This window comes from Ascaphus truei, chromosome 13 (assembly GCF_040206685.1).
Source record: "Ascaphus truei isolate aAscTru1 chromosome 13, aAscTru1.hap1, whole genome shotgun sequence".
NCBI classification, from domain to species: domain Eukaryota; kingdom Metazoa; phylum Chordata; class Amphibia; order Anura; family Ascaphidae; genus Ascaphus; species Ascaphus truei.
Window position 1 is genome coordinate 1597739 of NC_134495.1, and position 20588 is coordinate 1618326.

General features: G+C 42.3%; 1 protein-coding gene across 1 annotated transcript in view; it reads right to left on the minus strand.

The window, feature by feature from the left end:
• SUSD2 (sushi domain containing 2) overlaps positions 1 to 20588 on the minus strand; it is a 170826-nt gene that overhangs the window by 5501 nt on the left and 144737 nt on the right. The window contains exon 26 of the mRNA XM_075568065.1: positions 2709 to 2805. Within this exon, the coding sequence (XP_075424180.1) occupies positions 2709 to 2805 (97 nt within the window). The remainder of the gene's footprint in view (positions 1 to 2708; positions 2806 to 20588) is intronic.

Sequence of the window (20588 nt, forward strand, 5' to 3'; positions counted from 1 at the left end):
TGTGTATACCGGTATTACCTCTCTGGGCGTGTATGTGTATACCGGTATTACCTCTCTGGGCGTGTATGTGTATACCGGTATTACCTCTCTGGGCGTGTATGTGTATAGCGGTATTACCTCTCTGGGCGTGTATGTGTATACCGGTATTACCTCTCTGGTCGTGTATGTGTATACCGGTATTACCTCTCTGGGCATGTATGTGGATAGCGGTATTACCTCTCTGGGCGTGTATGTGTATACCGGTATTACCACTCTGGGTGTGTATGTGTATACCGGTATTACCTCTCTGGGCGTGTATGTGTATACCGGTATTACCTCTCTGGGCGTGTATGTGTATACCGGTATTACCTCTCTGGGCGTGTATGTGTATACCGGTATTACCTCTCTGGGCGTGTATGTGTATACCGGTATTACCTCTCTGGGTGTGTATGTGTATACTGGTATTATCTCTCTGGGCGTGTATGTGTATACTGGTATTACCTCTCTGGGTGTGTATGTGTATACCGGTATTATCTCTCTGGGCGTGTATGTGTATACCGGTATAACCTCTCTGGGCGTGTATGTGACCGGTATTACCTCTCTGGGCGTGTATGTGTATACCGGTATTACCTCTCTGGGCCTGTATGTGTATACCGGTATTACCTCTCTGGGCGTGTATGTGTATACCGGTGTTACCTCTCTGGGCGTGTATGTGTATAGCGGTATTACCTCTCTGGGCGTGTATGTATATAGCGGTATTACCTCTCTGGGTGTGTACAGTATGTATATACCGGTATTACCTCTCTGGGCGTGTATGTGTATACCGGTATTACCTCTCTGGGCGTGTATGTGTATACTGGTATTACCTCTCTGGGCGTGTATGTGTATACTGGTATTACCTCTCTGGGCGTGTATGTGTATACTGGCATTACCTCTCTGGGCGTGTATGTGTATACTGGTATTACCTCTCTGGACGTGTATGTGTATACCGGTATTACCTCTCTGGGCGTGTATGTGTATACCGGTATTACCTCTCTGGGCATGTATGTGTATACTGGTATTACCTCTCTGGACGTGTATGTGTATACCGGTATTACCTCTCTGGGCGTGTATGTGTATACCGGTATTACCTCTCTGGGCATAGTGACCTGATCGGCTTGGGGGGAGGTGGGGGGGGGTGGTACAGCAGGATTTTCCCGAACAGGGAGAGAGCAGGGTTGTTGCTAGGGGACTGGGCAACTTCCACCATTCTGATTGGCTGCTGCTGGGTATTGGAGCCAATCAGGAGCAGGTGTTAGGAGTCTGGGGCCAAGGAGAGGAGGAAACCACACAGAGCAGAGAGAGGTGAGAGATGTGTGTGTGTATATCTCAAGCGTGTCGCACCTTTCCCCATTGTGTCCAGTATTTTTGGAGAAGCCACCTGGCACCCCCTATAAGTCAGTCATTCGCAATGAAACCAACGCAAAGAACGTCCTGCAGTTTGTGTGCGAAGATTTCCATTTTTGATGTTAACATTTCATAGGCAGAAGAAGGTTGGTGGATTTAGCAAACATTCATTTTTTGTTATAGGTACAAATGACTGTGCCACGGCACATACCCCACAAAGGGTGATATAATGCCAGTTTCCTAGCTCAGTGTAATTGCTGAAAGCAGAACATCATTACTGCTTGCTTATATTGTTGTTTTTGGCATCAGAAACTGGCACAAACAACGACAAATATCTTGAGGACTGGGAGTAATATTAAAATAATAATGTCAGCAGGACCTCCCCTCTGTCTAGGCCTGCACAGAGTCAGGGGGCCCCTCCTCTATCACTACAGGCAGGTCTTGAAGGGGGGAAAACCCATGGCGCCTGCCCTTACCAGAGCTTACTATAGTAGGAGAAGGATAAGTAGCCCGCTCTTACTTACAGGGGCTACACACACACACACACATATATATATATATACATATATATATATATATATACATATATATATACATATACATACAAAGTTATCATACAGACTATATTTCTAACACTTCTGTTCCTCGTTACATCTCAGCCCTAATTTCTCGTTATGCACCATCCCGACTCTTGCGTTCTGCTCAAGGATGTCTTCTCTCTACCCCTTTGTATATAAAGCCCTCTCCCGCCTTAAACCCTTCTCACTAACTGCCCCTCACCTCTGGAATGCCCTTACCCTAAATACCCAACTAGCACCCTCTCTATCCACATTTAAAATCCACCTAAAAAAAAAACCTGCTTAAGGAAGCATATGAGTAGCACCGTGGCTGATAATTAACACCTCATACATTAACCTTGGCCCCTTGCAGACGCACTTAACAGAACGTCCTCCTACTGTCTCTTTACGTTCTTCCTATCAACAAATTAGATTGTAAGCTCTTCGGGGCAGGTCTCCTTTTCCTAAATGTTCCTTTTATGTCTGAAGCACTTATTCCCTTTATGTGTTATTTATATTATTTGTTATTTATATGATTGTCACGTGTATTACTGCTGTGAAGCGCTATGTACATTAATAGCACTTTATAAATAAAGACATATATACATACATACATACATACATACATACTAACAGTTCTTTGCTTTTGGGGGTAATTCTATATTGTCCGGAGCAGCTGTTGGGGCTACTTTTAGATTAAAATTCCCATTGATATAAATGGGGATTTTTGACCGAAAACAGCCACTTTGGACACTACAGAATAGGGTCTTTTGTGTCACTTGTTACCTGCTGTGTTTTTTCTCATGAAGGACGATCACTATTATCAGGGTTAATAAGGTGAGGAACCCAAATACACATCCAAGGACAATCCCAAGGGTATTATCTGCAAAGACAGAGAAGGTGGTTAATATACAAAGCATAACACCATCTTTGCCATCTGATACATTGTTTTTTCTTGGTTAAATATTTATTCAAAGTGCTTTTTACATATAATGAAGCACAAACAGTGTTATAACCATGGCAAATAGTTCTTAGGACACATTGCTGCTAAATAGAGCAATATATAGGATTCACTAAGTATAATGATATAAGATGGATATTGGCAAAATTAGTGGAGTGTCAATGTAATATTGTATAATTAATGTTGGATAACCCAATTTAACAGCCTTCTCAAACTGGAGTATTGGCCACGTATGGTGGTAGTAATGGGTAGTACGAATGAAACATAGACAAGTAGTTTTTGCTAATGGCAGTAAGTAGACTATATAACCCATTTAGTGCTTGAGAGGTCAGTAATGCACTCATGGGGTAATTAGATTAAGAGTACCCGTCACCTTAAAAAAAGAAAATAATGCTAAATGTTTTTAAAGCTATTCTGAAAGACATAAAGTAATTATTAAAGACCTGGAAGACAATACGTATGTGATGAGTATTCATTTTAAGTAGACTTTGAGAAAAGAAAAATATATAAACGGAAACGTTTTGCTGTAAAGATGGTTGAATATTGATATGTTGTTTAAAACATTTTTAGTGCACTAAGTGGAACTGCTCCTTAAAGTAAACGAGGCTTTCTAGGTGTGCAGTCCCATTCAGTATTGTTTTATATCACTGTGTGTTTATGTTCAGGGGACTGTAACAAACACAAACCATTTAAACTGAAAACCTTTGGCAGGATTGTGATAAGTGTACAATGTGCTCACACAGACATGTAGCATATTGGTTCTGCTCAACTGAAATATAAGAAAGCACAATCACAGGTTATTCAATCACGATTGGCTCATGTGATATCTTTGCCCCTATTCCTAATACGCTTCATCTCCATTACTACGTGTCTTCCAGGAAGGAAACAGGAACAGAATGTCCCACTCTCCTTGGACAAGGACGAGGTGCAACATTACAATGCGGTTATTGATGCCTTGATAAAGGCCAAGGTGGGGGTCTGCTCACAGCCTCTCCCCTTCAGAACTAGCCCCAGGAGTTTAAGGCTCTGCTGATTTATATGGCGTCTTTTGCTCTTGCGGAATGAGGTCTTATGGAAAACCAAACCTCCCACATTCTATACCATGAATCCAAAGAGGTCGATGTTCAGATAACCAAACTTTTACCTGTAGGTCTTGATTGCCCATCACATTTAATTGTGATAAAAAGAGAGAGCCGTGCCGGGTTTTACTCAAGTTCTCCCAGGAGAGTAAGCGGCTCAGTGAGTAACGACACTGACTCGCACTGAGAGTTTGAAGCAGGGGAGCCTGGTTCAATTCCCGGTGTTGGCTCCTTGTGACTTTGGGCAAGTCACTTTATCTCCCTGTGCCTCGGGCACCAAAAAACAGATTGTAAGCTCCACGGGGCAGGGACATGTGCCTGCAAAATATCTCTGTAAAGCGCTGCGTACAACTAGCAGCGCTATACAAGAACATGCTATTATTATTATTATACAGTGCAGCAGGAGGTGCTAACCATAATAGCACTGTAACCCAACCTTTACATGGCAAAGCGGAGACAGAAAGTGAACGGTGGTTCCGTTCAGCTGTGAAGATGTCTTTCTTGTGCTAGAGAAGAGTTCAGCTCCAGACTCACTCTCCCTGTAGTCTCACTCAAAGACAGACTCACTCTCCCTGTAGTCTCACTCACAGACAGACTCACTCTCCCTGTAGTCTCACTCACAGACAGACTCACTCTCCCTGTAGTCTCACTCACAGACAGACTCACTCTCCCTGTAGTCTCACTCACAGACAGACTCACTCTCCCTGTAGTCTCACTCACAGACAGACTCACTCTCCCTGTAGTCTCACTCACAGACAGACTCACTCCCTGTAGTCTCTCACAGACAGACTCACTCTCCCTGTAGTCTCTCACAGACAGACTCACTCTCCCTGTAGTCTCACTCACAGACAGACTCACTCTCCCTGTAGTCTCACTCACAGACAGACTCACTCTCCCTGTAGTCTCACTCACAGACAGACTCACTCTCCCTGTAGTCTCACTCACAGACAGAGTCACTCTCCCTGTAGTCTCACTCACAGACAGACTCACTCTCCCTGTAGTCTCACTCACAGACAGACTCACTCTCCCTGTAGTCTCACTCACAGACAGACCGCTATGTGAGATTTGGACAGTCTTCTAAATACATGCAAGATTTTGGGAGTCCTGGTGATTCTGGGAGACTTGGTTAGTCTGCACTTTGAGGGTCCACCTGATGCTGGGGCCACCGAGGATTTTCCCAGGTACCCGTTAGGTCAGTCCTAGACCCCACAATATAGCCTGACTTGGAACAGATACGCATGAAATGGGCTGTGTAAAAATATAATTATTGTTATTATTCACTGCTGGGATCTTTGCTGGAAGATGGTGCGTTTGAGTGTCTGTTTCTGTACATGTATCTGCCTCTGGGAATGTAAAATATTCTGCACTTGATTCAGCCAGAGGAGCGAGCACGTCTCGGAGAGACCCCGCTATCCAGTCGTGTTATAATTAGAAGCATATTAAAAGTAATCATTAACAGAGCTGCTCCATGGAAACTTCCATTAAATCAAACAACACTGGGAAGAACAATAGCACAAACTCAACCTTCCAGCGTTTTGTGGTTTAGCATTTTTTAAACAGAGAAATGGGAGGAAAATGTTTATTTATTTTTTCTTAAATGTGCATTTCTGTTCATTGTTCTTTGTGTGATGAAATCATTTGACGACACCCCCAGCCAATATGAGAGATTCTATGGGAGGTGCACAGCACAGCGAGAGGCGCCTCTGGTACTGAACAGGTCCAATGTGCAGTGTGCTGCTCTTACAGGTGCCACTTTATTTACCTCCTAATTGCTTTGCAGGATCAAAATACTGTACCTTGTAGCATACTATTGCTTTTATCTTTCGTGAGGTGCTTATACTTCTAACCAAAGTGAAGTAATTAATGGCGGTGATCAATGTAATTTGATATAAATTGTTTTTTATGCTTTTAAAATGAGTGACTTTAAATTACTTTTGAATGTTTGAAAACGTGCCTTTGTCCTGGAGCTGGGGTGATTATCAGGCAGGGGCGGCAAATGTTAGCCCCAGGGGTGAGCCCGGCCACGTGAGCCAGAAATCAGGAGGCACACACACGCACCCCGGAAAGATGCACCATACACACATACACGCACATATCATACACACCATACACACATACACGCACATACCATACACGCACATACCATACACACCATACACACATACACGCACATACCATACACACCATACACACATACACGCACCATACACACATACACGCACATACCATACACACCATACACACATACACGCACATACACGCACATACCATACACACCATACACACATACATGCACCATACACACATACACGCACATACCATACACACCATACACACATACATGCACATACCATACACACATACACGCACATATCATACACACCATACACACATACACGCACATACCATACGCACCATACACACATACATGCACCATACACACATACACGCACATACCATACACACCATACACACATACACGCACATACCATACACACATACACGCACATACCATACACACCATACACGCATACATGCACCATACACACATACACGCACATACCATACACACCATACACACATACACGCACATACCATACACACCATACACACATACACGCACATACCATACACACCATACACACATACACGCACATACCATACACACATACACGCACATACCATACACACCATACACACATACATGCACATACCATACACACATACATGCACCATACACACATACATGCACATACCATACACACATATATGCACCATACACACATACGTGCACATACCATACACACATACATGCACCATACACACATACATGCACCATACACACATACCATACACACATACATGCACCATACACACATACATGCACCATACACAAATACCATACACACATGCATGCACCATACACACACCATACACACATACATGCACCATACACACACCATACACACATACATGCACCATACACACATACATGCACATGCCATACACACATACATGCACCATATACACATACATGCACATACCATACACACATACGTGCACCATACACACATACATGCACATACCATACACACATACATGCACCATACACACATACATGCACATACCATGCATGCACATCCCATACACACATACATGCACATACCATCCACACATATGTGCACACACCATACACACATACATGCACGTACATGCAGCATACACACATACATGCACATACCATACACATACATGCACCACACACACATACATGCACATACCATACACACATACATGCACATACCATACACACATAAATGCACCATACACGCACACATGCACATACATGCACATACATGCACATACCATACACACACATACATGCACATACCATACAATAAACAAGCACCATGCACATACATGCACCATACACACATACATGCACATAAATGCACCATACACACATACATGCACATACCATACAATTAACAAGCACCATGCACCATACACACAGCATGCATGAACAATTACCCAATATAATGTATGTCCCATGTACACACATCATACATCATGCATGCACTTTGCACCACACATACCATGCCTGAATCATATAAATATATACACACACACTCCCCATATATATATACCACACACACACACACACACACACACACACACACACACACACACACACACACACACACACACACACACACACACACACACACACACACACACACACCATACATGCACTGTATACACACACACACACACACACACACACACACACACACACACACACCATACATGCACTGTATACACACACAACATACATGCACTGTATACACATACCATACATGCACTGTAGACACGCACACCTTACATGCACTGTACACACACACACGCCTTACCTGCAATGTATACACACACCTTACATGCACCGTATACACACACCTTACACGCACTGTATACACACACACACATCATACATGCACTGTATACACACACACACATAGCATACATGCACTGTATACACACACACACACACGCACACAACATACACGCACTGTATACATGCACACCATACATGCACTGTATACACACACCATACATGCACTCTATACACACACACCATACATGCACTCTATACACACACACACACACACACACACACACACACACACACACACCATACATGCACTGTATACACACACACACACACCTTACATGCACTGTATACACACACACACACACCTTACATGCACTGTATACACACACAAATTATATGCACTGTATACACACATACACACACACACACACACAAACACACACACACACCTTACATGCGCTGTATACACACACCTTACATGCACCGTATACACACACACCTTACATGCAATGTATACACACACCTTACATGCACCGTATACACACCTTACATGCACTGTATACACACACACCATACATGCACTGTATACACACACACACACACACCATACATGCACTGTATACACACACACACACACACACACACACACACACACACACACCATACATGCACTGTATACACACACACCTTACATGCACTGTATACACACACAAATTACATGCACTGTATACACACATACACACACACACACACACACACACACACACACCTTACATGCACTGTATACACACACCTTACATGCACCGTATACACACACACCTTACATGCAATGTATACACACACACCTTACATGCACCGTATACACACCTTACATGCACTGTATACACACACACCATACATGCACTGTATACACACACACACACACACCATACATGCACTGTATACACACACACCATACATGCACTGTATACACACACACACACCATACATGCACTGTATACACACACCTTACATGCACTGTATACACGCACACCTTACATGCACTGTATACACACACCTTACATGCACTGTATACACACACACCTTACATGTACTGTATACACACACCTTACATGTACTGTATACACACACACCATACATGCACTGTATATACACACACACACACCTTACATGCACTGTATACACACGCACACACACCTTACATGCACTGTATACACACACCTTACATACACCGTATACACACACACCTTACATGCACCGTATACACACACACCTTACATGCTACATTACCTCATATTCAACTTTTAGATTGTAAGCTCTCTGGGGCAGAGACCTCCTTTCAGTCTCTGTTTCAACTTTTATGTATACTTTTGTCATACAATGTTATTGTTGTCCCTCCCACGTTGTACCGCGCTGCGGAATATGTTAGCACCATACAAATAAAAGATAATAATAATCATACATGCGCTACATACAAAAAACACACCATACATGCACTATATATATATATAGAGAGATATATATATATATAGATATATATATATATATATATATATACACATATACTGTACATATACTGTATGTACACATATACTGTACATATACTGTACATACAACGTACATGCATTACAACACACATACACCATATACATAAACACACTATTCATACACCATACTGTATACACACGTGATATACGTGTACCATACATACTATACACATACATTATTTACATACTGTACATAAATACACACACACACTTACCAGCACACAGGAGAGAAGAGCCGGGAAACCCTTTGAGACTATGTGCGCACTGTAACATCATATTAATCTGCAGTCAGCCACACGCCGCGACCCTGCTACTCTCCTCCACTCTGATCCGGACCCCATCGGGCAATTGCCCCTTTGGCCAGACTGCCCCTGTTATCAAGCTTGTTTACGTCACACAATATTCAAGTTATCCAGTTCCTATATGCCCCTATCATGCTGCTATAACCGGGAAAGAGAGCAGGAGAAGGTCAATGAACCCCACCCTTTAAGTTTAAGAAGTCACACGGACTCACAAGCAATATTTTTCATGCCATTTTTCCAAACCCGTGCATAGAATATAATTAGTTTTAAGTTTGTCGACTTCCAGGGAAAAAAACAACTTGGGAAAAGGGAGTGGAGAGAAATAGTGTACTTAACATACAGTAAGATAAACAAAGAACGGAAGATACGGGAACTAGAGAAACTCCCAAGTTATTCTTTCCAAGACCACTTTTAAAATGATTATTATTGTCGTCTCTAAGACAACCCATGAAACATAAATGCCTTTAGTTCAACGTGGTCCTGTGAGCCACTGCACCTTCAAATAAAGGAACAATGTTTTGTACAGTACGTTGGAGCGATCATGCTATAGTAAATAATGCGCACCCCCTCTTATTCCCCCAAGATTTACTATTGGGAATTTAGCAGGACTGCCCTGACTTTGAAGGAATGTCCAAAATTCCAACTCGAGTTGGTTGGGAAAGCAGAATGCCCTGGCTGTGGGGATATGAGTTTACAAGCCGGGCATACCGAGGCAGTGGTTTTCAACCTCTTCTGGTTAAGGAACCCTATAATTATATTGTGAAATTCTGCGGAACCCCGACCCTCTCTAATAGCGCGTCTGAGATCAGATGCATTGTAAGGAACCCCAACTCTCTCTAATAGCGTGTCTGAGATCAGATGCATTGTAAGGAACCCCAACTCTCTCTAAGGGGGTTATGCACTAAGCAGTGATAAGTGTGTTTTCTGGGTGCTATGCACTAAGCAGGGATAAGTGTGTTTTCTGGGTGCTATGCACAAAGCAGTGATAAGTGCTTTTAAGTGAGATAAATGCCTTTATAGCGTGATACTGCCTGCTGTGAGATTCTCAAAGCAGTGATAACAGTGCAGTATCGTGCTCTAATGGCTTTTTAACTCACTTAAAAGACTTATCACTGCTTTGTGAATCTCACAGCAGGCAATATCACGCTATAATGGCTTTTTATCTCACTTAAAACCACTTATCACTGCTTAGTGCATAACCCCCTAATAGCACAACTGAGATCAGATGCATTGTAAGGAACCCCAACCCTCTCTAATAGCGTGTATGAGCTCGGATGCATTGTAAGGAACCCCAACCCTCTCTAATAGCGCGTCTGAGATCAGAGGCATTGTAAGGAACCCCAACCCTCTCTAATAGCGTGTCTGAGCTCAGATGCATTGTAAGGAACCCCAACCCTCTCTAATAGCGTGTCTGAGCTCAGATGCATTGTAAGGAACCCCAACCCTCTCTAATAGCGTGTCTGAGATCAGATGCATTGTAAGGAACCCCAACCCTCTCTAATAGCGTGTCTGTGATCAGATGCATTGTAAGGAACCCCAACCCTCTCTAATAGCGCGTCTGAGATCAGATGCATTGTAAGGAACCCCAACCCTCTCTAATAGCGTGTCTGAGATCAGATGCATTGTAAGGAACCCAACCCTCTCTAATAGAGCGTCTGAGATCAGATGCATTGTAAGGAACCCCAACCCTCTCTAATAGCGCGTCTGAGATCAGATGCATTGTAAGGAACCCCGACTCTCCCTAATAGCGCATCTGAGATCAGATGCATTGTAAGGAACCCCAACCCTCTCTAATAGCGCGTCTGAGATCAGATGCATTGTAAGGAACCCCAACCCTCTCTAATAGCGCGTCTGATATCAGATGAATCGTAAATTCTTCTGTATTTGGTACAATTTTGAACAACCTGAAAATTGCAGAGAACCCTTTAAAGATGCCCGGGGAAACAAAAGGTTCCTAGGAACCCCTATTGAAAAGCATCGGTAAAAGCGGACACGTAAAAGCGGAACATTCAATAAAGATTCATTTTGCTTTTGAGTTCCGTGTGTTAATAATCATTTGTTTCCAATCCGGATGTGTGAAGAAATCCCTCTTAGCTCGCAACAATACATTTTGGAAACAATAGGTAAGAGGCGCCAACAGCAAAGGGCAATGAAAATGTGGAATGTACTACCTGATCATGGTGGATACAGTAGATATTGATCAGAAGAGGTTGGATGTTTTACAATAGAAAGGTTTTACAGCGATATGCCGAGTACCTTAAACGTAGGAAGGATGGTGATCCAGTAAGAAATGGGATGACATTACAGGGGTCAGGAAGGATTTATTTCCCCTTAGAAGACATAACTGGCAAATGTTTTTGTTTGCTTTCTCTGAATCAATAGAAGTATAAATATAGGATGGACAAATGTCTTTATTTCCAGACGACTGTAATCTGCTAAATAACTTATTTGTAAAATAGTTAAAGCATGTGGCTGTTCTTGTTTCTTTAAATACAGTTTGTACGTGTCAATTGGGAATGTTTGTCAGCAGAGTACTTCCTCAACCTCTAGCCCATCCTGCCCTTGTCGATAGTCATCGGGAGCCAAAGAATTAAGCGGAGGCACTTTGCCTGATGAAGACCGAGTAGGGTCCACCCAACAAGTGACATTAAGTAGGATATGTGGCATCACAGAAAAGTGAGTTTCTAGAGGAAATCAAACTCATCCCACACGTCTTCCTGCCATGTTACCAAACTAACTTTAAACATATTTATTAAGCATTTTATATGTAGGATGTGACCTTTTACCTCAAATAATACATACAACATGTACCAGCATAACAAAGAATATCATGGAGTTTCCATTGGAATGACAATGTTGCCACAGAATGTAGAATATACTCTGACATCACATCAGAAAGAACAATGGAGTGCGATACTTCATTGTTCTCTGTCTGTACTGATAGGTGTTCACAATTGTCCTTGGCTCACTTTGTCCTTTTTATAGCAGTTGTGTGAGACAACCACACTCTGGCCTTGGCCATGTTTGGCGCTTGCTGGCGGAAGCGTGCTGACGCGCGCTCCCGCTCAGCACTGAGCCCCTACAGCCGCAATTAGAGCGGCTTTAGTAGGGGCTCACCTGCGCTTCCGCGCGCTTGCGGAAGCGCAGGTCTTAGGGGAATTTAAAATTCCCCCGCTTGCCGGCGAGACAGGCTGGTCACGTGAGCGGTTCGCCCAATGAGGGCGAACCAGCTCTGTGACATCACTGGCCCGCCCCCGGCCCGTGACGCGCCCGCCCCCGGACCACCCCCTGATGGCCTTTTTGATGCTTGACTTTCTTTCATATTTAGGATAATCTTATCCCAAGCATTTCCCTTACTGCACAGGTCTTTACCACCTCTGTTGGGAGGCCATTCCACAAATCCACCCTGTGTCCATGAAGAACGACATTTCCCCGAGCCTTGCACCCTCCAGCTACAGAGCTTGACCTTTTGTCCCACCACTTTTCTTTCTCTTACATGTGCATCCTTCCTGTACTTTGTTGAAACCCTTTATATATTTGAAGGTTTCAGTGACACCCTCCGCGCTCCCCTCCTTTCCTGCAAGCTTTATATATTAAGGTGATAACGTTTTTTCTGATCAAGATAGCCTGGTGTAACATGACAGCAACGTTTAAGTCTCCTTTCTCAGATTTTCATAGCTATACCAATAACGATGACCATAATACAGGGGATAGGTTGCCTACGCTACAGTAGATATCATTTAAGGACCTTGTCGCTATACTGTACATATTTAACTGACTACATGAACCATTAGGGTACCATTATGACTGCCTTAAACATCATAAGGGTGGGCACTATATGGACCCTCATGACGTTCAGGGAATGTCACGCGATTGTTGCTTGTTTTCCAGGTGGAGATCGCATTCACGTGACTGGGGATCAATAGTGACCATGTGCTCACTACCCCGAACAATCACATGGTCATGATCAATGGAAGACCAGCGACACTTGGGTTCTGCTGGTCTTCTGGCAGCAAAAGGGTTTATACTAAGACTAGGTGGCATATGTTTTCCTTCCGGTAATGTAGGGGTCAGTAACTATATTTTCAGGATTTACAGTAATGTATTTATTTCATTTGTCTTTTCCATCGTAACCTAAAGCAAATTGTGATCCCCTTGAGATCTACCCAAAAGGTTCTTCCCATATGACAATATTCTCATACAGATCGTGCATCACCACCTTTGGGTTTGTGTAACTTTTCCAAAGCCCAAACAGGTGGACCTTCAAACCCAACTTAAGATTTCATAGAGAAATTGTTGGCATTCTTTGAAATGCTGCATCCAGCCTTGTGAAATCCCTGACTAATTTGAGAAAATAACATTCATGGTATGTTCCCAACAGCAGCACACAATGCATCTTTACAGTTGTCTTGTATAAATTAAGGAATGCATAGACCCCTCCACTGGCCTCCCACTCCTCATCTCCATATCTCAAGTCACAGAGCCACACATTCTTGTTATATGATTATGTTCTGTACTAATCTTCCATTATCCATACTAGTGTTTGTTTTTCAAAGAAACCATAGTGAGCGCCATAGAGAAACCAACACATGTTTGATACAAAGTAAGAAAGTGTATTGTTACAAATGCATATACTGGTTACACAAGTAGAAGGGGGTATGGAGTATCATTAATCATTAATGCTTTTTATTTACTGATCTGAAGTCTCGCTATATTTGATTTTCAGATATGGAGAAGAACTACTTTTTTATCTGCAAACCTGCAGTTCTCCAATATTTATAAAAGCAAAATAGGGGGTATTAAGAGACCCGTTCCCTTTCTGCATACTGTGCATATCACAGATCTCATTCAAATCAGATTCATAAAGCTTTGCCACATTGTTATTAATTTGCTTCGATTTTGGGGGAATCTTGCACAGACCACTACTTTTTAAAATCACTTAAACCACTGCAAATAAAACAACATTTCAGGCCTTCGTGGCTATTATCTTTGGTATTCGCCATTGCTTTCTATAAATTCATTTTTTTAAGAAGGCTAGACCAACTTTTTAACCGTGGAAGTACAGTAGGGAAGCTTGTAAATATGGAAGCCACCAGACAAGAGAGCATCTGGTTGGGGTTGGCACAGGTCCCTTATTCAACATGCTGTGAAGAGGTCTTCCTTCCACTTGAGACTGAATGAATAAACTAATATCTTCTCCAGCACAGGCAAGACCTCTTTACAGCACACAGCAGTGGCCAGTGTTTGAGAGTGGCTAGCTCACTTTATTGCTGTTTTCAGAGTAATAACTTGGTGATGTTTTCCGTTCTGTCTCTCATACAGGCCAACGCTTCGGATTTATAAGGGGAATTCCCTTCTTTCAGTCTGAAAACAATATACTCACTCCAATGCATGTCAAGTGACCTATTACAGATCTCCCACATCTCTAATCCCCCTATAAAGAGGTCTCACGTTGAGTACTTAAAGACACTCTGGAGTAAATTATATATACCCCGAAGCAGCAGTTTGGGCCATTTACAGCCGAAAATTCCCATTTACTTAATAACAGTCTGAACAGCCACTTCGGAGAACATAGTATTTACCGCTTAGTGTTGAATAAAGATCACAGGTTGATCTTCTGTATCAAAAAATTGATAATAATAATAAGGTAGACCAGATTTCGCCTTTAAACCTGTCACTGCCGGAATGTCCATGCACATTTACAGTAAATTCTGCTCACAACCGCCGAGATCACAAGACATTGACTTGTCATGTGACGTCAGAATTGGAAAAGGAAGTCTTCCTCTTCCATTCCAACCCCAGCTGAGACTCTCTGGAAATATAGAATGTGACCACGAGGGAAAACAAGAAGCCACCCAGTCTGCCGTTCCCAATCTTCTAAAACCTCCGACACTATTTGATTCTTGGCTTTCTCTCATATTTAGGATAGACTACCTGTGTTGGGAGTATATGCCACAAACCCACCACCCTTTCTGTAAAGTACGTTCTCACACTTCACCTAAGCCTCCCACCCACCATGTTATGACCATGACCTCTTCTTCTTGCACTTCTTTCTCTGAAATATGTTTCCCTCCTGTGCCTCGTGGAAACCCTTTATGTATTTTAAAGTTTCAATCTTATGCCTCCACTTCCAAGCTGTACATGTGGAGGTCTTTTAATCTTTCCTGATGAGAGCCTCTAAGTCAGGGCTGGCCGACTCCAGTCCTCAAGGGCCACCAACAGGTCAGGTTTTCAGCATATCTCTGCTTCAGTACAGCTGGTGCAGTCATTCTGACTGAGCCACTGATTGAGCCAGTTGTGCTGAATATCCTGAAAACGTGACGTGTTGGTGGCCCTTGAGGACGGAAGTTGGCCGCTCCTGCTCTAAGTGCTGTTCTTGTGATTAGCACAAGGGACTGTACGATGTTTGGGGAACAGTATAACAGCCACGGATGTCAGCCCTTCCCTGAATGTCCTCGGCGGCCTGTAAAGGCAAAAATACTATATAAGTATGCACTTTACTTCATCGCTTGTTGGCAATAATTAGAGCCTCCGTCACAATAAGAGGGTTCAACATAATTTTTCTATTTCTTCACTCACCGTTTCAGTTTAATCCCATTTCTTCATTGTTTCTCCCTAATGGATATTGTTTTTGGATGATCTCATTCAGCACATCTTTTGGAGATGAACCAAACTACTCTCAGCTTCAGACACCCCAATAAAACACCCAATATGGCCACTGAGTCCCAACGATGTCCCGTGTTTCTATTCACCACTCAATTGAAGCAGTCATATTGTTCTCCCCAAAATGTTCTGTCCGAGGGATTAAAAGCTTGATATCCTGGGGAACCAGACAGTTCGTGGGGCTACTAGCCTGGTTCAGCTTTGGTGCAAATGACCTAATAAAAAAATATACAAGTGCTGCTAAAGATCCTGCATTACAGGTCTCTGTATATGTCTCTGCTAGGAGCAATAGCAGCAACTCCCCAGGGTGCATCTGCTTTTACCAAATCAGAGTTATAGCACATATTGGCTCAAATTAGGAACATCTGATAAACAAAGGAAGAATGTGAATCCCCTTATGCGAAACACATGGAGTGGCTGTTCACAATGAGGGTTTGCTGTCCTTTGTTTTGCACACAGCCCTTTGAACCAATAAAGCAGTGAAAATGGTTGTTTTGGATAATTTCTCTGCGTATCCATGTCCACTTGTCAATGACCCAAGGTGAATGTGAGTGGTGTCTCCCCCTCTCCCTGGGAAATAGGCCCCAGGGGACAGATGTCGTGGGCTTCACTGAATGGAGTAATATGTTGGGAGCTATTGTGATATACTACGCCAGCATTGCCCCTGACTCCCACGGACACTGCTATAGTGAGATATGGTGTGTTATTTGAGACACATTGTGGCTTTGGTTCCTGTGTATGATGCTGTGAAGCCGTGTCCCAGTGCTGGGGAAGAATTCAGCTCCATTTAGTCTTACAAATATCCACATTAAGAGATTCCTATTGTGGCGTGAGTGCCCGTCCTACTTAACTCGCACATCTTAGAAATTATATGGCAGCCGCTCTAAGAATTTATATTGAAGTTGTATCCACTTCCTGCTGTTTACACTTATTTTCTGTGTAAAACAATGATGCAGTTTTGTCCTGTTTTTTATTTAATTTCCATTACTCAATAATGTGTGAATGGGGTTGGCCATTTTTAATTCCCGGTGAGGACAACTTGTGTGCAATTACAAATGTTGAGATGGGCAGCTTCACTACAGATAGCATTAGATGAACGTCACAATGGACTGTTCACGGTCCCAAGGTTCAGCAAAGTATCCGGCCGCTCCTCCTTCTCTTGCCGTGCACCCCAAAACTGGAACACTCTACCGGAGACTCTCACAGCCGCCACCAGGCTAAGTGCTTTAAAAACTAAAGCTGTCTCATCTTTTAATCTGGTCTGTCACTGTTATTTATGCCTATAGTATATATTATGTTTAATTGTTTAAGCAATGTCTTTTAATATAATATATAACCCTTTTCATTTAATGTGACCATGTATTGTCATCATAACCTTGTGCCCAGGACATACCTGAGAACGAGAGGTACTCTCACTGTATTACTTCCTGTAACACATGTTATAAATAAATAAAATGGGACAATGTTTCCCATATTTATGTTTTTTTTAAAAAGCAGAAAAGGAAAGATGATTTTTAAAATAAAACCTTTAAAAAAAAAATTTGAAAGTAGTACCAATTTGTCAATAAAAAGGTAGTGGTACTCCATACTCGCCTATTACATCACACTCACACGTTCCTGCTCTACAAAAGCATTGCGACTTCGGAGTTACTACATATTTTCCAAGCTCTGAGCATATACTCCGCATATTTATACCGCTCCGGATGTCATCTCTCCCTTGATCGTAAATTGCTATTTTAACTCCTCATGTCTAATCATAGGAGGTGGAGGACTTTTTATTTTTAGCAGCATCTGTCTGCCCCTGTGGGAAATCCCGCTCTGTTCTTATCTGTGCAAGAACGCATTGTTAGGTCTCTCATCCCCCAGCTGTTCCCATCAGAATCCACACAAGAAAGGCTCTGTGGTTAACCGTGCAAAGCTGCGCAGACAGCAGACACGGCATTGTCACCGTGACTGTCTTATAATAGCCAAAGCAAGAGGCGAATGGACAGATTCCTGAGCAAGTCATGGGGGCAAATAAAGAAAAAGAATGTTTTATTATTTCCCTCCTTCACAGTTTGTTGGTGCAGTGGTTGAGCTGTAAGAGTGCTACCATTTTAAATACGAATGTAGCCAGCTTTATCTTAAATACTGATAACGCAGAATATCAGAGTTTCTATATTATTCAATGACCGTGATAACACAGAATATCCCGATATAACGCGCCGGAGGGACAAATAACCCTGACTTATCTGCAGGGAGAAGTCCCATGTAGCATGTCAAAAGTGATTAGCGTCCCCCAACTTCTATAGAAAGAGGTAATCCTATAACGAGCAGTAACAGTATTACTTATAACGAGCAGTAACAGTATTACTTATAACGAGCAGTAACAGTATTACTTAGAACGTGCAGTAACAGTATTACTTAGAACGTGCAGTAACAGTATTACTTAGAACGTGCAGTAACAGTATTACTTAGAACGTGCAGTAACAGTATTACTTAGAACGTGCAGTAACAGTATTACTTAGAACGTGCATTAACAGTATTACTTAGAACGTGCAGTAACAGTATTACTTAGAACGTGCAGTAACAGTATTACTTAGAACGTGCAGTAACAGTATTACTTAGAACGTGCAGTAACAGTATTACTTAGAACGTGCAGTAACAGTATTACTTAGAACGTGCAGTAACAGTATTACTTAGAACGTGCAGTAACAGTATTACTTATGTTCCTGTTAAAAAAATCAGCAAAAAGACAGCCGCAAAGCCACAGTCGAACAGTAGATCAGATTGAAAAAAGACATATATCAAGTTCAACCTTTGCCAAATTGTGACAACAGATACTTTATCCTATATCTATACTTACTTATTGATCCAGAGGAAGGCAAACAGAAAACCCCAGTGTTATATCATCCAATGAAATCTCATAAGGGGGAAAATAAATTCCTTTAACCCCCACTGAAATGAATGGGTTAGTGAATATGGGATCCTTTAGTGAATATGGGAGCATTTAGTGAATATGGGATCCTTTAGTGAATATGGGACACTTTAGTGAATATGGGACCCTTTAGTGAATATGGGACCCTTTAGTGAATATGGGGTCCTTTAGTGAATATGGGATCCTTTAGTGAATATGGGATCCTTTAGTGAATATGGGACCCTTTAGTGAATATGGGACCCTTTCGTGAATATGGGATCCTTTAGTGAATATGGGACCCTTTAGTGAATATGGGACCCTTTAGTGAATATGGGATCCTTTAGTGAATATGGGACCCTTTAGTGAATATGGGACCCTTTAGTGAATATGGGACCCTTTAGTGAATATGGGACCCTTTAGTGAATATGGGACCCTTTAGTGAATATGGGACCCTTTAGTGAATATGGGATCCTTTAGTGAATATGGGACCATTTAGTGAATATGGGATCCTTTAGTGAATATGGGATCCTTTAGTGAATATGGGACCCTTTAGTGAATATGGGATCCTTTAGTGAATATGGGATCCTTTAGTGAATATGGGATCCTTTAGTGAATATGGGACCCTTTAGTGAATATGGGACACTTTATTGAATATGGGTCAAACAGTCTCATCATCAAAAGATACAGATTGGTGAAATTTGGCCAAGTTTTTGTTTACAATGGAAACGTGAAATGTAAAAAATATTTTAAAACATCGTCTGATTTTTATTTCAACCCTTTGAGTGCCACGGCCGTCCAGCACTCGTGATCACATGATCGCTCTGTCACTAATGATGAAACAGAAGGGGAGTCATCCACCTTCAATCCGCCATCACTTGAGATCACGTCTGTGCGCGCCTACGCGATCTCTCCCAAGACCACACGCATCTTTTTATGGATGTAGCTAATACATCACAGGGGCCCCAGGGGCCACAATCAATGATGTAGTAGCAACATCCCAGGGCACTCAAAGGGTTAAAAAGGTGTTAGTCAGCCATATTTAACCTAATGAACTCACCACTGTTGTAAACATGTTATTAAAATAGTTCTGAAGAGCATTGCTCCCAATGTTTTACAGATGTGTAATATTTGTTGATATCAGGCACAGTGCCACGTCTTTTGCAAGGCACTGGATGGCAGAGTAATGGAGTATCCCTGTAAATACTGTTCTATCTATATCAGGCCAAAAATACTAAAGCGTCTGGTGCAGGTTCACTAAGCAGTGTTACGTACAGGCACTGCCTGCGTTAAATAAACATAACATAAGGACTGATAATGCTTCAAATGGTG